General features: G+C 49.6%; 6 protein-coding genes across 9 annotated transcripts; 3 read left to right on the top strand and 3 right to left on the bottom strand.

Annotated features, from left to right (window-relative positions):
* Nucleotides 1–285: 285 nt before the first annotated feature.
* Nucleotides 286–804, top strand: LOC126317517 (protein BUD31 homolog). Its single transcript, XM_049993191.1, has 2 exons — nt 286–379; nt 458–804. The coding sequence occupies exons 1-2, from the start codon at nt 286–288 to the stop codon at nt 802–804; spliced, it is 441 nt and encodes a 146-aa protein (XP_049849148.1).
* A 387-nt stretch (nt 805–1191) lies between these two features.
* Nucleotides 1192–3890, top strand: LOC126317516 (uncharacterized protein DDB_G0271670-like). The gene is made up of 5 exons (XM_049993190.1): nt 1192–1206; nt 1307–1365; nt 1467–1671; nt 2434–3049; nt 3178–3890. Exons 1-5 carry the CDS (start codon nt 1192–1194, stop codon nt 3813–3815), a joined length of 1533 nt encoding a protein of 510 aa, XP_049849147.1. The 3' UTR covers nt 3816–3890.
* On the bottom strand, nt 3889–5168 carry LOC126317454 (pre-mRNA-processing factor 17-like). The gene has a single exon (XM_049993119.1). The coding sequence runs from the start codon at nt 5083–5085 to the stop codon at nt 4000–4002; it is 1086 nt and encodes a 361-aa protein (XP_049849076.1). The 5' UTR covers nt 5086–5168; the 3' UTR covers nt 3889–3999.
* A 931-nt stretch (nt 5169–6099) lies between these two features.
* LOC126317493 (uncharacterized) lies at nt 6100–7374 on the bottom strand. The gene has a single exon (XM_049993163.1). The coding sequence runs from the start codon at nt 7280–7282 to the stop codon at nt 6398–6400; it is 885 nt and encodes a 294-aa protein (XP_049849120.1). The 5' UTR covers nt 7283–7374; the 3' UTR covers nt 6100–6397.
* Nucleotides 7375–8183: 809 nt separating this feature from the next.
* On the top strand, nt 8184–9795 carry LOC126317492 (uncharacterized). Of its 2 annotated transcripts, XM_049993161.1 has the most exons (5): nt 8190–8297; nt 8355–8476; nt 8530–8810; nt 8941–8987; nt 9085–9795. In XM_049993161.1, the coding sequence occupies exons 1-5, from the start codon at nt 8208–8210 to the stop codon at nt 9775–9777; spliced, it is 1233 nt and encodes a 410-aa protein (XP_049849118.1). In that variant the 5' UTR covers nt 8190–8207; the 3' UTR covers nt 9778–9795. The 2 variants fall into 2 exon arrangements, with proteins under 2 accessions (XP_049849119.1, XP_049849118.1); XM_049993162.1 differs by having other exon boundaries at nt 8184–8297; nt 8419–8810.
* On the bottom strand, nt 9758–13904 carry LOC126317491 (T-complex protein 1 subunit gamma-like). 3 transcript variants are annotated; one of them, XM_049993160.1, is made up of 5 exons: nt 13639–13904; nt 11790–13560; nt 11638–11681; nt 11486–11547; nt 9758–11398 (listed from the first exon to the last, which is right to left on the bottom strand). In XM_049993160.1, exons 2-5 carry the CDS (start codon nt 11807–11809, stop codon nt 9839–9841), a joined length of 1686 nt encoding a protein of 561 aa, XP_049849117.1. In that variant the 5' UTR covers nt 11810–13560; nt 13639–13904; the 3' UTR covers nt 9758–9838. The 3 variants fall into 3 exon arrangements, with proteins under 3 accessions (XP_049849117.1, XP_049849116.1, XP_049849115.1); XM_049993159.1 differs by lacking the exons at nt 9758–11398; nt 11486–11547 and having other exon boundaries at nt 13639–13897; XM_049993158.1 differs by lacking the exons at nt 9758–11398; nt 11486–11547 and having other exon boundaries at nt 11667–11707; nt 13639–13897.
* Between the last annotated feature and the right edge of the window lie 89 nt (nt 13905–13993).

Raw genomic sequence — 13993 nt, 5'->3', positions numbered from 1 at the left:
TGTTTGTGAATCGCGAGGGGTCAACGGGCCGGGCGGTGCGGGGAGAGAGAGAAGGGCGGAAAAAAAAAAAAGCAAAAAAAAAAAAAAAAGAGAGGTACAAGAGTGCGCGTCCGTCAGTGCGGCGATGACGCTTTGCAGCTGGGCCTCCGAGACGACCTGCTTCGACCAGATGAAGCTCAGGAGAGACTTGAGCAGCGGGCTTGACATGGACCTTTGAACCGGAGGGAAGGACAAAGAAACGAAAAAAAAAAAAAAAAGAGCTCAAGCGTTATTTAGAACGATTCCATGCCTAGGTTCAGATACAGCAAAAACAAACCGCCGCAGGGCTTCGACGTGTTGGAAGACACCCTGGAGGAGCTGGACCAGAAAATGAGAGAAAGTAGGGCCCCCCTCTTTTGAGCTCGGCGAAGAAGCGCGACGTCTCACTAACTAACTTTTTTTTTTTTTTTTTTAAAAGTCGAAAATGAGCCGCACGAGGGGAAAAGAAGAAAGGAGTCGCTGTGGCCCATCCTTCGCATTCACCACCAACGCACGAGATACGTGTACGAGATGTTTTACAAATACAAGGCGATTTCGAAAGCCGTCTACGACTACTGTCTGGAAGAAAAAATAGCGGACGCCGCGCTCATCTCCAAGTGGAAAAAAAACGGATACGAGAAGCTGTGCTGCCTCATTTGCATTCAGACGAAGAACACGAACTTCGGCGTCACATGCATATGCCGCATACCGAAAATGCAGAGAAAGGACGGGAAGGAGATAGAGTGCTCCAACTGCGGGTGCACCGGATGCAGCAGCACCGATTAAAAAAAAAAAATAAATTCAGCTTTAAAAAAAAACATTGTGTCAACGTCATATATATGGTATCACATACATGCACGCGTCATTGATCTCGAACACCGTGGCGCGGCCATAGTTAGCAAGATATGGGTCGCTCTGTTCGAGATTGCTGCCGCCGCATGACGGCGATCATCATCGCCTGTCTGTGCCTCCTCCCCGTCAGCTCGTCCTCGGCCAATTCCACCGAAAATAACAGACGAGAAAACGCGAAACACCCAATGATATGGGAGCAAGAAATCTTGTTCCAAAGCGTTCTAAATTGGGCCGAAGAACGGGGCGTCCTGACGCCGCAACAACACCAAATAGTTTCCAAAGAATTCAAAACCAGATCTGAAGAATTAATCCTACGAGAAGATGGCGCCGCCGCAAGTAAGTGTGAGTTGACGCGCTTCCAGTACACCCCCGAACACGCGAACTAATCCGTTACCGTCAAACAGCGCGCAGAAAGATATACGAACTCATCTACCAGGGACTCACCTTGCCCACGCTCATCTGCGGCGCGCTCCTCGGCGTCGTGTTCTTCACCATGTACGCGCAACGAGGCGAAACAACAAAAAAAAAAAAAAAAAAACTAACGCGCCCCGAAACAGGCTCCTGGTCATCTTCCTGGGCTGGAACTCCATGCACAGCGGCAAGCTCTTCCTCGCCACCCTGGCGTACATGCTGTTCTTCATGTGGAGCGGCGGAAAACTCTATGACGACCCACAGTGGCAAATCCTGGGCGGCCTCCTCTACTCCGTGCCCATATTGATGATCCCCCTCACCGTCTACGAAATCCAGAAAATACTCGGCATATGGCCCAACCTAGAGCACATCTCCCACCCGTCCAAAAATGTACGCTCTTTTTTTTTTTTTTTTTTCCAATTTTCGCTCCTTACACCCTCATAAACCAGGGCGCCCTAATCGCCATGGAATTCGCGACCATCTTGTTCGGAATCGTCATCATGAACCTCGTAGCCTTCTCCTTCTTCATCCTCCCCGTCCTCCTCGCCACCTGGCTCCTTCTCGTACGTCTACCTCCTCCCCCGCCCCCACCCGCCCCCTCGCTAACCCCCGCCACCCACAAGATCCACTCCGCCCCGCTCCTCCTGGGCAAGGCACGCCTCGCCTCGACCCAAGTCCACTTCCTCGCGCTCCTCTTCGGCCTCACCCTCCTCGCCACCGCGCACTTCCAAGAACCTCTCCAAACCAAATACTACCTCTGGACCTACCTCATCGGGTCCACCGCCTTCCTTTATGGCACCCTCTCACTCCTCTCCACCGACAAAAGGGCCAACGAACTCCTCTACCTCACCTGCCACGTCATACTCATACATTTCGCCTCCTCCCCAAAAAAATCCATCCCCCTCGTCTCCGGCACCCTCGGCATCGCCGCATACGCCCTCTACTGCCTCAAGACCAAACAGTCCCACCCAAGCACCTCCACGCTCTCCCTCTACAGGACCTTCCTCCTCCTCCTCCTCTTCCTCATCGCACTCGGCAGACACTCCCCCGGATCCTACCGCGGACTCCTCGAGTTCTCCTGCTCCTGCCTCCTCCTCATCATATGCAACGTCTCCTGGCTCAGAAAACTCTGTCTAAACCCCAACCAACTAAACTCCATCCTCCACCTCGCCTCACAAACAATCCTCGCCCTCGCCTCACAACTCCTACACCTCCACTACGACCTCATCTTCTTCCGACTCAACTCCGACGCACTCTTCCCAGGCATCGCCTCCATCTCCATCCTCCTCAACAACATCTTCATCTTCTTCCACCTCCTCGAATCCAACTCTCACCTCACCTCCTACCTCCTTCAAACCTCCGTCTCACTCCTCATCGCGCTCATCTCACTCCTCACACACACCACCAGCCTCTCCGCCTCCTCCGCCTCCTCCCTCCTCTCCTTCTCCTGGCTCTCCCTCATCTACCAACAATTCGACCTCAAAAAAAAACCCTTCCTCCTCCTCGCCTACTTCGCCATCATCTCCTCCTCCCACCTCATCTCCCACCTCTCTCGCATCCACTCCCTCCAACTCGCCTCCCTCCTCATGCTCTTCTACTCCACCAGAATCGCCTGGTCCACTCACAACCACGCTCTCCTCCTCTCTCTCTCCTTCTCCTACCTCCTCCTCGGCTCCTCCACCCACCTCAACTCCCTCTTCCTCTCCGGCACCCTCCTCCTACACGCCTCCCTCCTCCAACTCTCTCACTCCCTCCTCAAACAAAACAAACCCCTCCTCGCCCTCAACTCCCTCCTCCTCTCCCTCCTCCTCCTCCCCCTCCTCTACCCCCCCCCTCTCTCAACCCAAGCCACCCCCTCTCCCCCTCCCCCCACACCCCCATCTCCACCCTCACCCTCCACCCCTCCCTCCTCTCCCTCATCCTCGACCCCCTCCTCATCCCCTCCCTCCTCACCCTCTCCACCCTCCTCCTCCTCTCCCCAAACCTCCTCTCCCTCCTCACCCGAGAAACCCCCTTCAACCCCGACTCCCCCCCAAAAATCACCATCAAAGAACTCACCATCCACTTCCCCCGCGACACCGACCAACACGGCATCCTCCTCGGCCTCCTCGCCTCCAAAGACCCCGACTTCCAAATCGACGACGCCACCCTCCACATCGACGGCGAAAACCTCTGGCACGCTCTCTCCGGCATCTACGGCCCCCAACCCGTCCACCGCTACCTCCACTCCCTCCTCCCCCTCAAACTCCTCCCCAACCGACTCTCCAAAAAAGCCATCAACAAAAAAACCGACCGCATCAAGCTCTGGCTCCACTTCGGCACCGGCAAAAAAAAAGAGCCAAAAATCCCCCAAACCAGCATCGCCTCCGCGCTCAGAAAACTCGTCAACTACCGAGACCCCACCATCATCCTCCGCGCCGTCTATCACAGCAAGTCCGCCACCCCAAAATGCGCCATCCTCTTCGAGACAAAAATCAAAGCCTCTCAAATCCTCAACTCTATCAAAGAAGGCACCCTCCTACAACCCATCCTAAAACACTGGTAACAACGCCCCACACACCGCCAAGGCCACTCAGCCCCGCGCAAAAACGCACCCACCTCTCGCTCACATACCCAATATATATATATACACACACACACACCCCCCCCCCCGTCGCACGCGCTCGTTTGCGCTTCTTCTTCTTCTTTTTTTTTTTTTTTTCTCGGACGCGTCGAGCTCTAATCCCAAAGCTTGACGACTTTGTCCCATCCGGAGCTGACCAGTCGGCTGGGCTCGAGCGGGTGCCACTGCACGTCAATCGACACGTGATCGTGCGCCTTGATCTTCTTGAGAATCTTCGTCGTCTTCCAATCCCAAAAAATGAGATTTCCGTGCGAATCTCCAGAAGTAACGCAGCGCCCATCGGGAGACACGGAAATGTTGCAGGCGTATCCCGCCACCAGGTGCCCCGCAAACCTTTTCTTCCGATTCAATCGAAACCGGTCCTTGGTGCTGTAAACCAAAATCTGGTTGTCCAGCGACTGGCAAAGAAACCACTTCTTGTTCGAGTGGAGCGTAATGCTCGGCATCGAGTGCATGTAGGGCTCCGCTATGTACTTGATGTCGACCGGAATGTTGTACTCCCACACGCGAATCGACTTGTCGTCCGAGGACGTGACGAAGCGCCGACAGTCGTCAATCCAAGTAATCGTGTTCACGGCACCCAAATGCCGATTGTAAACCTGAACGGTTTGTCCCGCTCTAGAGTCCCACTGCACGATCTTCTTGTCCGACTGCCCAACCAAAAACACGTTCGAGTCCAGCGGGTAAAACCGACCAACTATCGGTAAAGAACCGTTGTCTAGCGTCATCGTCACCTGACCCGTCTCCGCGTCCCACAGCTTCACCGTCTTGTCGTAAGAACATGATATGAAGTGTGACCCCTGCGGACTCCAGTCGAAATCTCTCACCGCGTGCTTGTGCGCAGCGTACGTCATCAAACAGCGACGACGACCCTGCGCCTCGTACACCCTCAACTTCCCATCCATCGAACTAGACAGCAACAAATGACCGTATTCCGGAAAAAACCGAGACTTGGACACTCCACCCTTCGCCTCACTCCAAACGTGCACCTGCTTCTTAGGCAAATAATTGTCAAACTCCACCGGCTTAATCCTCTGAATCAACTCCTTGTTCGTCGGCCCACTCTCCTCCTCTTCCACCCTCCCGCTCTTCAACAACTTCAACACCTGGCTCGACACACTCTCCGCCTGCACCTCACTCCTCAGCTGCGCCTTCCCTCTCAACGACTTCGGAACCTCCATCCAACCCTCTCTCTCCGCCTCAGATAAATGCCATACACTCGCACACACAACTTCCTCCTCCACCTTCTCTTCCTCTTCCTCTCCCTCTTTCTGCCCCGACTCCTCCGGCATCGCCACCCTCTCCTCCTCTCCCCTCTCCTCGCGCTCCTCCACCTTCCTCCACGTCCCCAAAAACCCCTGCACGTTCGACGGGTCCCTCGTCGGGTCCAACCTCTTCTCCTTCCTCCTCTTCTTCTCCCTCACCACCTCCTCTCCCTCCCCCACCTCCCTGTACGCGTTGTACACCCACTTCAACCCACTCGGGTCCAGCGCCACCCCGTCCTGCGCAAACGCCGTCATCTGCCTCTCGAACAACCTCTCATTCATCCACTCGTCCTCCACGTACCCAGTGTACGTGTTCTTCGCGCTCAACCCCCCCCTCCCTCGCGCTCCGACTCGGCCCAACCAACGGCGCGTACAACTTCTCCACCCTCGGATTGCTCAGCAACTCCCCCCTCGACAACTCCTCAAAAAACGACTTCTCCACCTTCCACTTCTTGCACCTCTATCCACTCTCCGCACACGCCCCCCCACTCAACTCCGTCAGCTCCCTTCTCCCATACCCCCCATACCACACACACACACACACCCTCGCCCACGTACACTCAAACTCGACAAACTCAACTTCGGCGTCAAATCCACACTGTCTATCGGCTCCGGGTCCACCAACTCCTCTCCCGCTCCCTCCTCCGCGCGCTCATCCTCCTCATCCTCTTCCCTCTTATAGTCCGCTATCAACATCCTCTATCTCTAATACGACCCCTCTCACGTCTCGCCCACACCTCCCAATAATGCACTCTCCCCCCCAAAAAAAAATTTTTTTAACCCCAATTTTTTTTTAAAATTTTCTTCTATTCGCTTGCTCGCCCTCAACCCCCCCCCCAACGCGCGCCCCTAACATCGCCTCGAACAGCAGCGCACCCACGTGCTTGCATCTCCCTCCAACCAACGTTAAAAAAAAAAAACACTCGCTCCCAAAAAAAAAAAAAATCGTACCAGCCTTTCCTACCGGACATGAACACCCTGCTCTACATGCCTTGTCCAAAACCACCCACACCCTGTACACCTCCTCTCCACTCCCCTGACAACCCCCCCTCACAACCAATACACTCTCTTTCCCCTCCTTCACGCTTTCACGTGACACCAACTCCACTCGCCGCTCTCTGTAGTACTCCATCCCCCTCCGAGCATTCGCCACGCCAACCAACTCGCTAACGCGCCTCTTAACCTCCAACATCGTCCAACCAACAACAACCCTCTCTCTCTCTCTCTCTTAACTCAAAATGTAGTTCGCTGTTCCTGCCGCCTTTTTTATCTTGCCTGTCAAAATTTCCTCTGTAATCTCGCTCTTGTTGGTGCACTCGTGGTCCACGTGAAACGGCGAAAACAACTCCGTCACAAACCCTTTGTGCGTAGACAAATACGCGCGCTGCATTCGGTCAACCTCTTCCCCAATCCAATTCACAAACACAAATTTCACCGTGACAGATTCGTCAATCACCTCGTTCAAACGAAGAAGACCATATCCAACCGCGTCGTCTCTCAACTTCTCCTTGAACTCTCCGAACCCACCTGACCCAAACCCAACCAGCCTCAGCGTCCTCGAACGCCTGGAACCCTCGTACGACACAAGCACCCAATTTGTGTCATTCGTATCGCAACGAACCGAAGAAATCGCGTCCATAACCGCATTCTTGTCAACAAATTGAAGCTGAACGGTCTCTCGGTTCGCGCGACTCCTCGCATTCTCACCCACTTCACGGCTCGCCGACCGCACGCTCCCCTGAGCCGACTGAACGCTCTCCTGTACGGGCTGAGCGCCACCTTGAACCGATCGGTCCCCCGACAACACGTGACTTTTGTTTCCCGAAACAGACGCAATCAAGTCCTCCAAAACCGAATCAGACAACTCCTCTCGGCGAGACACCGACAAATCAACGTGATACGGCGAAAGAAAACTGTTAATAAACCCTTTGTGGGTCCCAAGACGCGCTCTAAGCATTCTGTCTATATTTTCTCCAATCCAAAAAATATAACACAATTTCACCACCTCAGATTGGTCTATCCGATGCACCTTCCTCACCAACGCGTACACCACATTGTCATCCTTCATGCACCCCAATACACCCTCCACTCCATTCTGCCCACTACCAATCATGACCACATCATTCGATCCAAGATCCCTGTACGTAAACGCCACCCAATCGTCCCCATCCCCCACTCGAAACTTCTTCAACTTCTCGCTCGCTCTCTCCGCATCCACCACCCTCACCTCCCCAGTCCCCGACGCGCCAAGACGAGACAACTTCTCCCCCTTCCCCCTAGACATCTCCGCCGCCTGACTGTGCAACAACGCTCGACCCTCCTCGTCCAACACGCTCGACCCACTTCCAGACACCCCCATCACTCTAGCTCGAATAATCTCATCACTGAGCTCACTCCTCCTCGTCGCCTGTAACTCCACGTGAAATTGCTTCAAAAAAATCCGTTAAACACCCATACATATCTACTACACACACTCTCTCACACCATCCTCCCTCGTACCCCGAAGAATTTCTTCACGGGACCCATGTGAATGGACGTCCGGGACCTCTGCATCCTGGGCACCCGCTCCCCGAGCCAAAATACGAACGCGAACTTTATCGTGTCCAGGCCATCCACTCTGTCCATCACCCTCGTCAAACAATATCCCACCATGTCATCCTTCAAGTTCTCCACCATACAATCCACGCCCCCAACCCCCTTGCACAAATACTTCAAGACCTGCGCCCCCCTCCCCTCTCCCGACTCGTAGCTGATCACGACCCTGCGAATTAAACACGTCAGCGATCTCACACCGCGTTCCAATTCAAACCACCAAAAAACAAAACGTGCCAGTCCGTCTCGTCCCTGTCCGAACGCACGGCGGCAATCGCCTCCCTCGCCGCCTCGACGTCTTTCCACTTCAAAATATCACCTGACATGCTTAGAATGATATCGCAAATACTGCCAGAAACCAAATTAATTTTTTATCTGTAAAAAAAAACATGCCAATACACAAAATATCTGTAATCTTTTTTAATCTTATCTCGACAAGTGCGCCTATGCAGTACCTGAAACAAAACACTAACTGGATCTTGAACTTTCTGAGCACACAAAAAAAATTTGTACCGGCAAATGTACAAATAGAAGAGGTAAGAACATATCAACAAAACCTCGAGTAAAACCAAAAAAATTAATTATTTCTCAAGATCGTTCCCTCTCCAATGACCAGCCCATTAGAAACACCAGACCATGCTTACCTAGTCATTTCAGACGATAAACATAGTATCAGGGCGAAACTTCTCAATGAAGCCATACGCAAAATAGAAAGGTTCGCATGAAATCACACCTTTTTTTTTTCAGACGTCTCACCTTTTTTTCCAGTACACAATCGCATTTGTCGGTTGAACAATTAAAATATGGATTCATGTCCCTCATCGACTACAGCATCGGTCTCACGGAAGAACAAACCATGCTGATCCTCTATATCAAGGAGGTTAACTACTTGGGTGGGGAAGAAATAGACTGCTTCATATCTGAAAGAAAAAGCATAGAAGATACTGACGCATATCAAAAGTGCTTCAAAATCTTTTTGATCACCCAAAATCTCGAGCACTTCATAAATCCTCCGGCATCTGAGATGGCTATCTTGAAAAAAATTCCAGGTATGTCCCTCGGTGTTGCCGAGATGCGTTATTCGCAAGCCCTTCCCATAACTGCGCACGCAAACGCCGCGTTGGCCATGCGCGGGTGGTCCATATACAAAATCTCATTAATCTGTCCAAAAAAAAACAGGCTGGAACGAAGCAGAAACGTCCCAAAGTTCAGAACAAACTATCAAGGTACAGAGTGACCAACGCTCGGGCTCGAAAACCTCTTTTTTCCCACACATAGCCACACGAAAAAAAGCACTCACCCTAGCAAACAACCTCTCTGTAGGAAGACAAGGTAGACGACGGTGTGCAAGAATCAACCAATTCAAAAGAACCATCCCAATGCTCTCAGTACGAGGTAATCGATATGGAAGAGGAATCAAACAGCGACGAAGAAATGCACAGAAACAATGACGTCCATCACGAAAGAAAATGCACAAAAGACGACAGCCAGGCACAAAAACTACCGTGCAACACACAAGCGCCACCCGCACAATTCAATCACCTGTACAATGAATCACCGAAAAACTCGGAGTGGGCATACGCGCCTCAAAAACTCGAGGATAACTCGAACACTTCCTCAAGCGATGCGGGCAAGCAAGCCGAGTCCGAATCTTCTTTTTTATCAGAGAAGGTTGTAGTAGGCCCTTTATACGAAGAACGAGAATACTCCGACCGATTCTTGTCATCCCCAGAAGAAGGAGGCACATCGTCGGAGTGGTACAAAAATGAATGGCTGCAAAATAACGGCTCGAAGAAAATGAACAGGTTGAAAAAAAAATATTCGAAAGAAATCGAAACGAAAAAACCACGAGTGTCAACTACGGACGACATCGTCAGAAAAAAAACGCGCGACTCGAAAGACTCCTCCACAACAGAAACTGAAAAGACAACAAGAAAAAAAAGAACGAACAAGTTTGGGTATCAGTATCTTCTAGACGCCATCCTATCAGTGATCAAACGGTCAAAAAAAATGTAAATCGCATATTTTTTCTTGCATATGACAGACTCTGCATGCAAGGGATGAAAGGGCTTCTTTTTTATTCCATCATAGCCGCTGAGTCATCGGCAGCATCTTGAGGGGTTTGGGATGACTGGCCAGAAGCATTCTTTTTACTGATACCAGAAAGAATTTGGTCAATCCTAAGAAGCATACACGCAGCCTCTATGGCAGTTTTGAGAGTTTGTGCCTTGACAGAATACGGTTCGTAGAGATGAAATTCGCGAACATCTCTAACAAGTCCAGTTTGTCCATCTATACCCCAATAATGACCCTCTCCAACCGCATGCTTAGCACGGAGATTCGTGAGATTTCGAACCACATTCGTACCGCAGTTTTGAATCAATGTATGAGGAATGATCTCCAAAGCAAAAGAAACTGTCGCATAGGGGAATTGAACAACGCCAGGAATACTCTTGCTCTTTTCTGTCAACTTGGCAGCGATAGACATTTCAGATGCGCCGCCACCATAAACCAACAAAGGTTCTTGAATGATATTTCGCGCGACTGCAAGCGCATCTTGAACATTGCGCTCCACCTCATTTAATATGTCCTTCCCTGGACCACGAAGTAAAATGGTACAAGCTTTCGATTTTGAACAATTAATAAACGAATAATATTCGTCACCGATTTTTTTAACTTCAAACAACGTAGCACCAGTGCCAACATCACTCTCCTTGAGATTCTCAGGACGACTAACAATCGTCGCTCCGCATGCACGTGCAAGACGTTGAGCATCTGTCTTCTTGAGACGACGTAACGCGCTAATGTTATGTTGTACCAAATAATGCTGTGCCAAATCAGAAATTCCTTTTTCGGTACAAACCAAGTCGGGCTTCATTCTGGCAATGTCCTCAACCATTTTCTTCACATAATCTTCTTCTTGCTGCATAATTTGAGTCCATTGATCGGTTTTGGTCACTTCCAGCGTAATTTGGTTCTCACCTTTTTTGTATTCTAAATTACAATCCAATATAACCACACGAGGATTTTCGATTCGACGAGACATTTGCACATGCGTCACGTCCTTGTTCAACACCACGCCAAGCACAGTGCAGCAATCGCTCACCTTTCCGCCAGGAATCTTCTCAATCCTCACATATCGCTTGATGTCGATGTCTTTCTCCTCGCCATCCTGAGCCACTAACAAAACCGCATCTAAAGCCAATTCGCTCAAAAATGACGGGTAAAATGAAACTGCAAACTTCGTCCCCATGCAGCTCCTTACAATGTCAAGTAAGTCCTGACGGTTCTTCCGATTTACTGGTATCGCAATGCTCTTCAAGTGTGCCAATGCATCTTGTAATGCCAATTTTAAACCTCTAATAATCACGTTGGGTGACAAACCCTTCACCAGCCAAGGTTCAACTAAATTCAAAAGCTCACCTGCCAACACCACGACACTAGTCGTCCCATCGCCCACTTCTTCATCCTGCGCACGACTCAAATCCATCACTGCCTTCGCACTCGGGTGGTTCACATCTAACTCACGCAATATTACGTTCCCGTCGTTCGTAATCACTATCCCACCTGACATTGATAGAATCATCTTGTGCATTGCTTTGGGACCTAAACTAGTACGAATCACATCGGCTACCATCTTTTTTTGAACACCCTCTCTCAGTTATTATACCGTACACGGTACAAATATAACGCCACACACGTGTTACAAAAAAAAATCGCGTACCTTCGCCGCCTGTATGTTCCCCAACTGGGTTTTCCTTCCACTCTCTCGCTTCGTCTTTGCATCTTAAAAGACCATTGCTGTTAAAATCAAACACGTTCGATGGTATCTCTCAAAAAAGCTTCACCACCGGTCCTTGTACAAAACACACGTACTAAGTACTAACACAGGAGCAGACGACATCCTGAAAAACCTTCGCCTAAATAAAATGATCAAACACTAAAACTAACAATACAAAAATTATTTTTTTTTTCGACACCCTACTCTACTCGTGTTCAGACAAAAAAAAATCCTCGTCAACGCGTACCTTTGAGCGAAGAAAACCATCACTGGGACCCAACCAACTTGGCTGAATACCCATTCGAATCGGTCATCTGAATCAACCTTTTATGATATTGTTGAAGGTGCTTTCGATGGGATATGGTCACAATTGTACACCCAATTTCAATGAGCCTCTTATAAAGCTTCCCCTCGATGTCAACCGATACAGCGGAAGTGCATTCGTCAAGGCATACAAATTTCGGCCGATGATAAAATGCTCTGCAAAGATTGATCTTTTGCTTCTCTCCGCCAGAAAAGGTTTCTGTCCAATTTTTTTGAGCATCCCACCCACCTTCTCGCTTGACCAAATAGGCGAGATCGGTGTCTGCAAGGATCGAAAGAAGCTGCTCGTCGCTGACGCCCTTTCGAGACGCGTCCGATGTCCTGTCCGGATAAATCACCTGTTCTCGCAAACTGGCCACAGGGAAGTACGGACGTTGCGGTATGAAAAAAATTTCGTCCGCCGAAGGACAATAAATCGTACCAGAGAGTGCAGGCCAAAGTCCGGCAAGCACCCTGAAAATGCTAGATTTACCACAACCATTAGGACCCATGATAATCGTATGCTCTCCCGAACGAACTTGAAAACTCAAACTCTCTACAAGCATCAATTCTCTGTTCGGTGTCGAAATGTCTACGCTGTCAAATTCAATCAGATCACCTTTTTTGACACGCTGTTCATCCTCTTGCAAAAAATCTACCGCGTCGACGCTCGAAAAAAGTTCGAACACGCGAGACGTATATCCAGCCATCCGAGTGAGGCGCTTGTATAAAAGCACGACCTGTCCTATCGACTGTGATAAATTAATAAGAATTTGCGTGTTTTGAACGTAAGACTCCGTCAACAAAGACACTTGGTCACCTCCTCTACTAGCGATCACCCCTCCAAACACCGGAATAGCCACAACCAAATACCCAACCAGCGTAGCACCATACTTTACCAACCAAGAATCGAAGACATCGATAACCGCCTGACTTACCAAAAAGCCCATACAGTGTCGGTAATAACGGTCGAAGGTGTCATTGATCAATTTCCTCTCTCGATTCCAACCCCTGTAGAATGCGATCTCTTCGGCGTGCATCAAAAGCCGAGTATGGTAATAACGAAAGTTCCCCTCGAGTTCTTGTTGCTTAGATGTCATGAAGGCAAAGTCAGGCAGCCAACGACGCAAAATAAATCCAGAAAACATATAATAAATACAAATCATAGCTGCGCCTTCGTATCCAACAGACGTAGTCAGCTTGTGCGTGAACAAAGCAACATCCACCAACGGCTTGAAAGTTGAAGGGTAAAATTCAGAGATAACCTTCGAAAGTTGATCAATGTCTTGCGATATTCGCTGGTCTATCCCATCAATGGAACGATCCAATATCGTTCGGCGAAACGTAAGGCTATTCAAATACTTCTCATGCGCATAGGTAGTCAGACGCTTTCGAAAACGAAGCGCTAAAAAGTTGGTGAGAAATTTCAAAAGAGAATTCACGATAGAAGCAGGAACTGCAATAAGACCCAAACTAAGCACTCCTCGCACGAATGATCTAAACTCGGTCCGCACCAGTGCACTCGCATTCAAACCCATTATCTCAACAATCCGAATAGACAACCTTGTCCTAACCAATAAAAAAAAGGTCAACAAGGCAACACATATTGCCTCCAAGGATATGGGGCCAGGAATAATAATCTTCAACAAATATCCCATCTGGTGGAGAAAAACTCGATTCACCTTTAAATACTCCTGCTTCGGTTGGAATCTAACCTAAACACCAGCAACTTTTTTGTCAATGACTCCAATACACCCTTACACAAAAGTACGAGAATGTGTATTAAAATGTACCTGCAATTCTTTGGGTGATTCGTAACTCAACTGACTCTGAGCGCCAAGTCTCTTACATAGCATGTAGAAACCAGCTCCAAGCGTCGCAAGACCCAAAAAAACTGTCTTGATTCGATGTCGGCGAAACGCTGGATGAAAAACAGTTTTCATTTTCGCTACAATAAATGAGCTGCCATCCATAGACCGAATATACGCCCGCCAAGGTATTGCCTCCATCGATGAGGCTATAGAAAGACTCCGAGCACAAGCAGCACTCTGGAGTAAATGGAATTCTTTAAACGCGAGAAAATTGTTTATATCAATCAGTTCGCTCTCTGTTGTTAATAAAAAAAAAATACATGTCTAGCAAATACTT

The sequence above is a fragment of the Schistocerca gregaria genome, unplaced genomic scaffold, assembly GCF_023897955.1.
Source record: "Schistocerca gregaria isolate iqSchGreg1 unplaced genomic scaffold, iqSchGreg1.2 ptg000632l, whole genome shotgun sequence".
Taxonomy (NCBI): domain Eukaryota; kingdom Metazoa; phylum Arthropoda; class Insecta; order Orthoptera; family Acrididae; genus Schistocerca; species Schistocerca gregaria.
Note: the sequence above shows the minus strand (reverse complement) of the source record. Positions and strands in the feature narration are given on the sequence as shown.

Coding starts and splice junctions, on each gene's coding strand:
- LOC126317517 (XM_049993191.1), top strand. CDS start 286: ATGCCTAGGTTCAGATACAGCAAAAACAAACCGCCGCAGGGCTTCGAC. Junction 380..457: donor GGACCAGAAAATGAGAGAAA/GTAGGGCCCCCC, acceptor TTTTTTTAAAAG/TCGAAAATGAGCCGCACGAG.
- LOC126317516 (XM_049993190.1), top strand. Junction 1,366..1,466: donor GGCGTCGTGTTCTTCACCAT/GTACGCGCAACG, acceptor CTCCATGCACAG/CGGCAAGCTCTTCCTCGCCA. Junction 3,050..3,177: donor TCCCTCCTCAAACAAAACAA/ACCCCTCCTCGC, acceptor CACCCTCACCCT/CCACCCCTCCCTCCTCTCCC.
- LOC126317454 (XM_049993119.1), bottom strand. CDS start 5,085: ATGGAGGTTCCGAAGTCGTTGAGAGGGAAGGCGCAGCTGAGGAGTGAG.
- LOC126317493 (XM_049993163.1), bottom strand. CDS start 7,282: ATGATTGGTAGTGGGCAGAATGGAGTGGAGGGTGTATTGGGGTGCATG.
- LOC126317492 (XM_049993161.1), top strand. CDS start 8,208: ATGCAGTACCTGAAACAAAACACTAACTGGATCTTGAACTTTCTGAGC. Junction 8,298..8,354: donor CAAATGTACAAATAGAAGAG/GTAAGAACATAT, acceptor TTATTTCTCAAG/ATCGTTCCCTCTCCAATGAC. Junction 8,988..9,084: donor GTTCAGAACAAACTATCAAG/GTACAGAGTGAC, acceptor ACCTCTCTGTAG/GAAGACAAGGTAGACGACGG.
- LOC126317491 (XM_049993159.1), bottom strand. CDS start 13,854: ATGGAGGCAATACCTTGGCGGGCGTATATTCGGTCTATGGATGGCAGC. Junction 13,561..13,638: donor AATCACCCAAAGAATTGCAG/GTACATTTTAAT, acceptor GCTGGTGTTTAG/GTTAGATTCCAACCGAAGCA.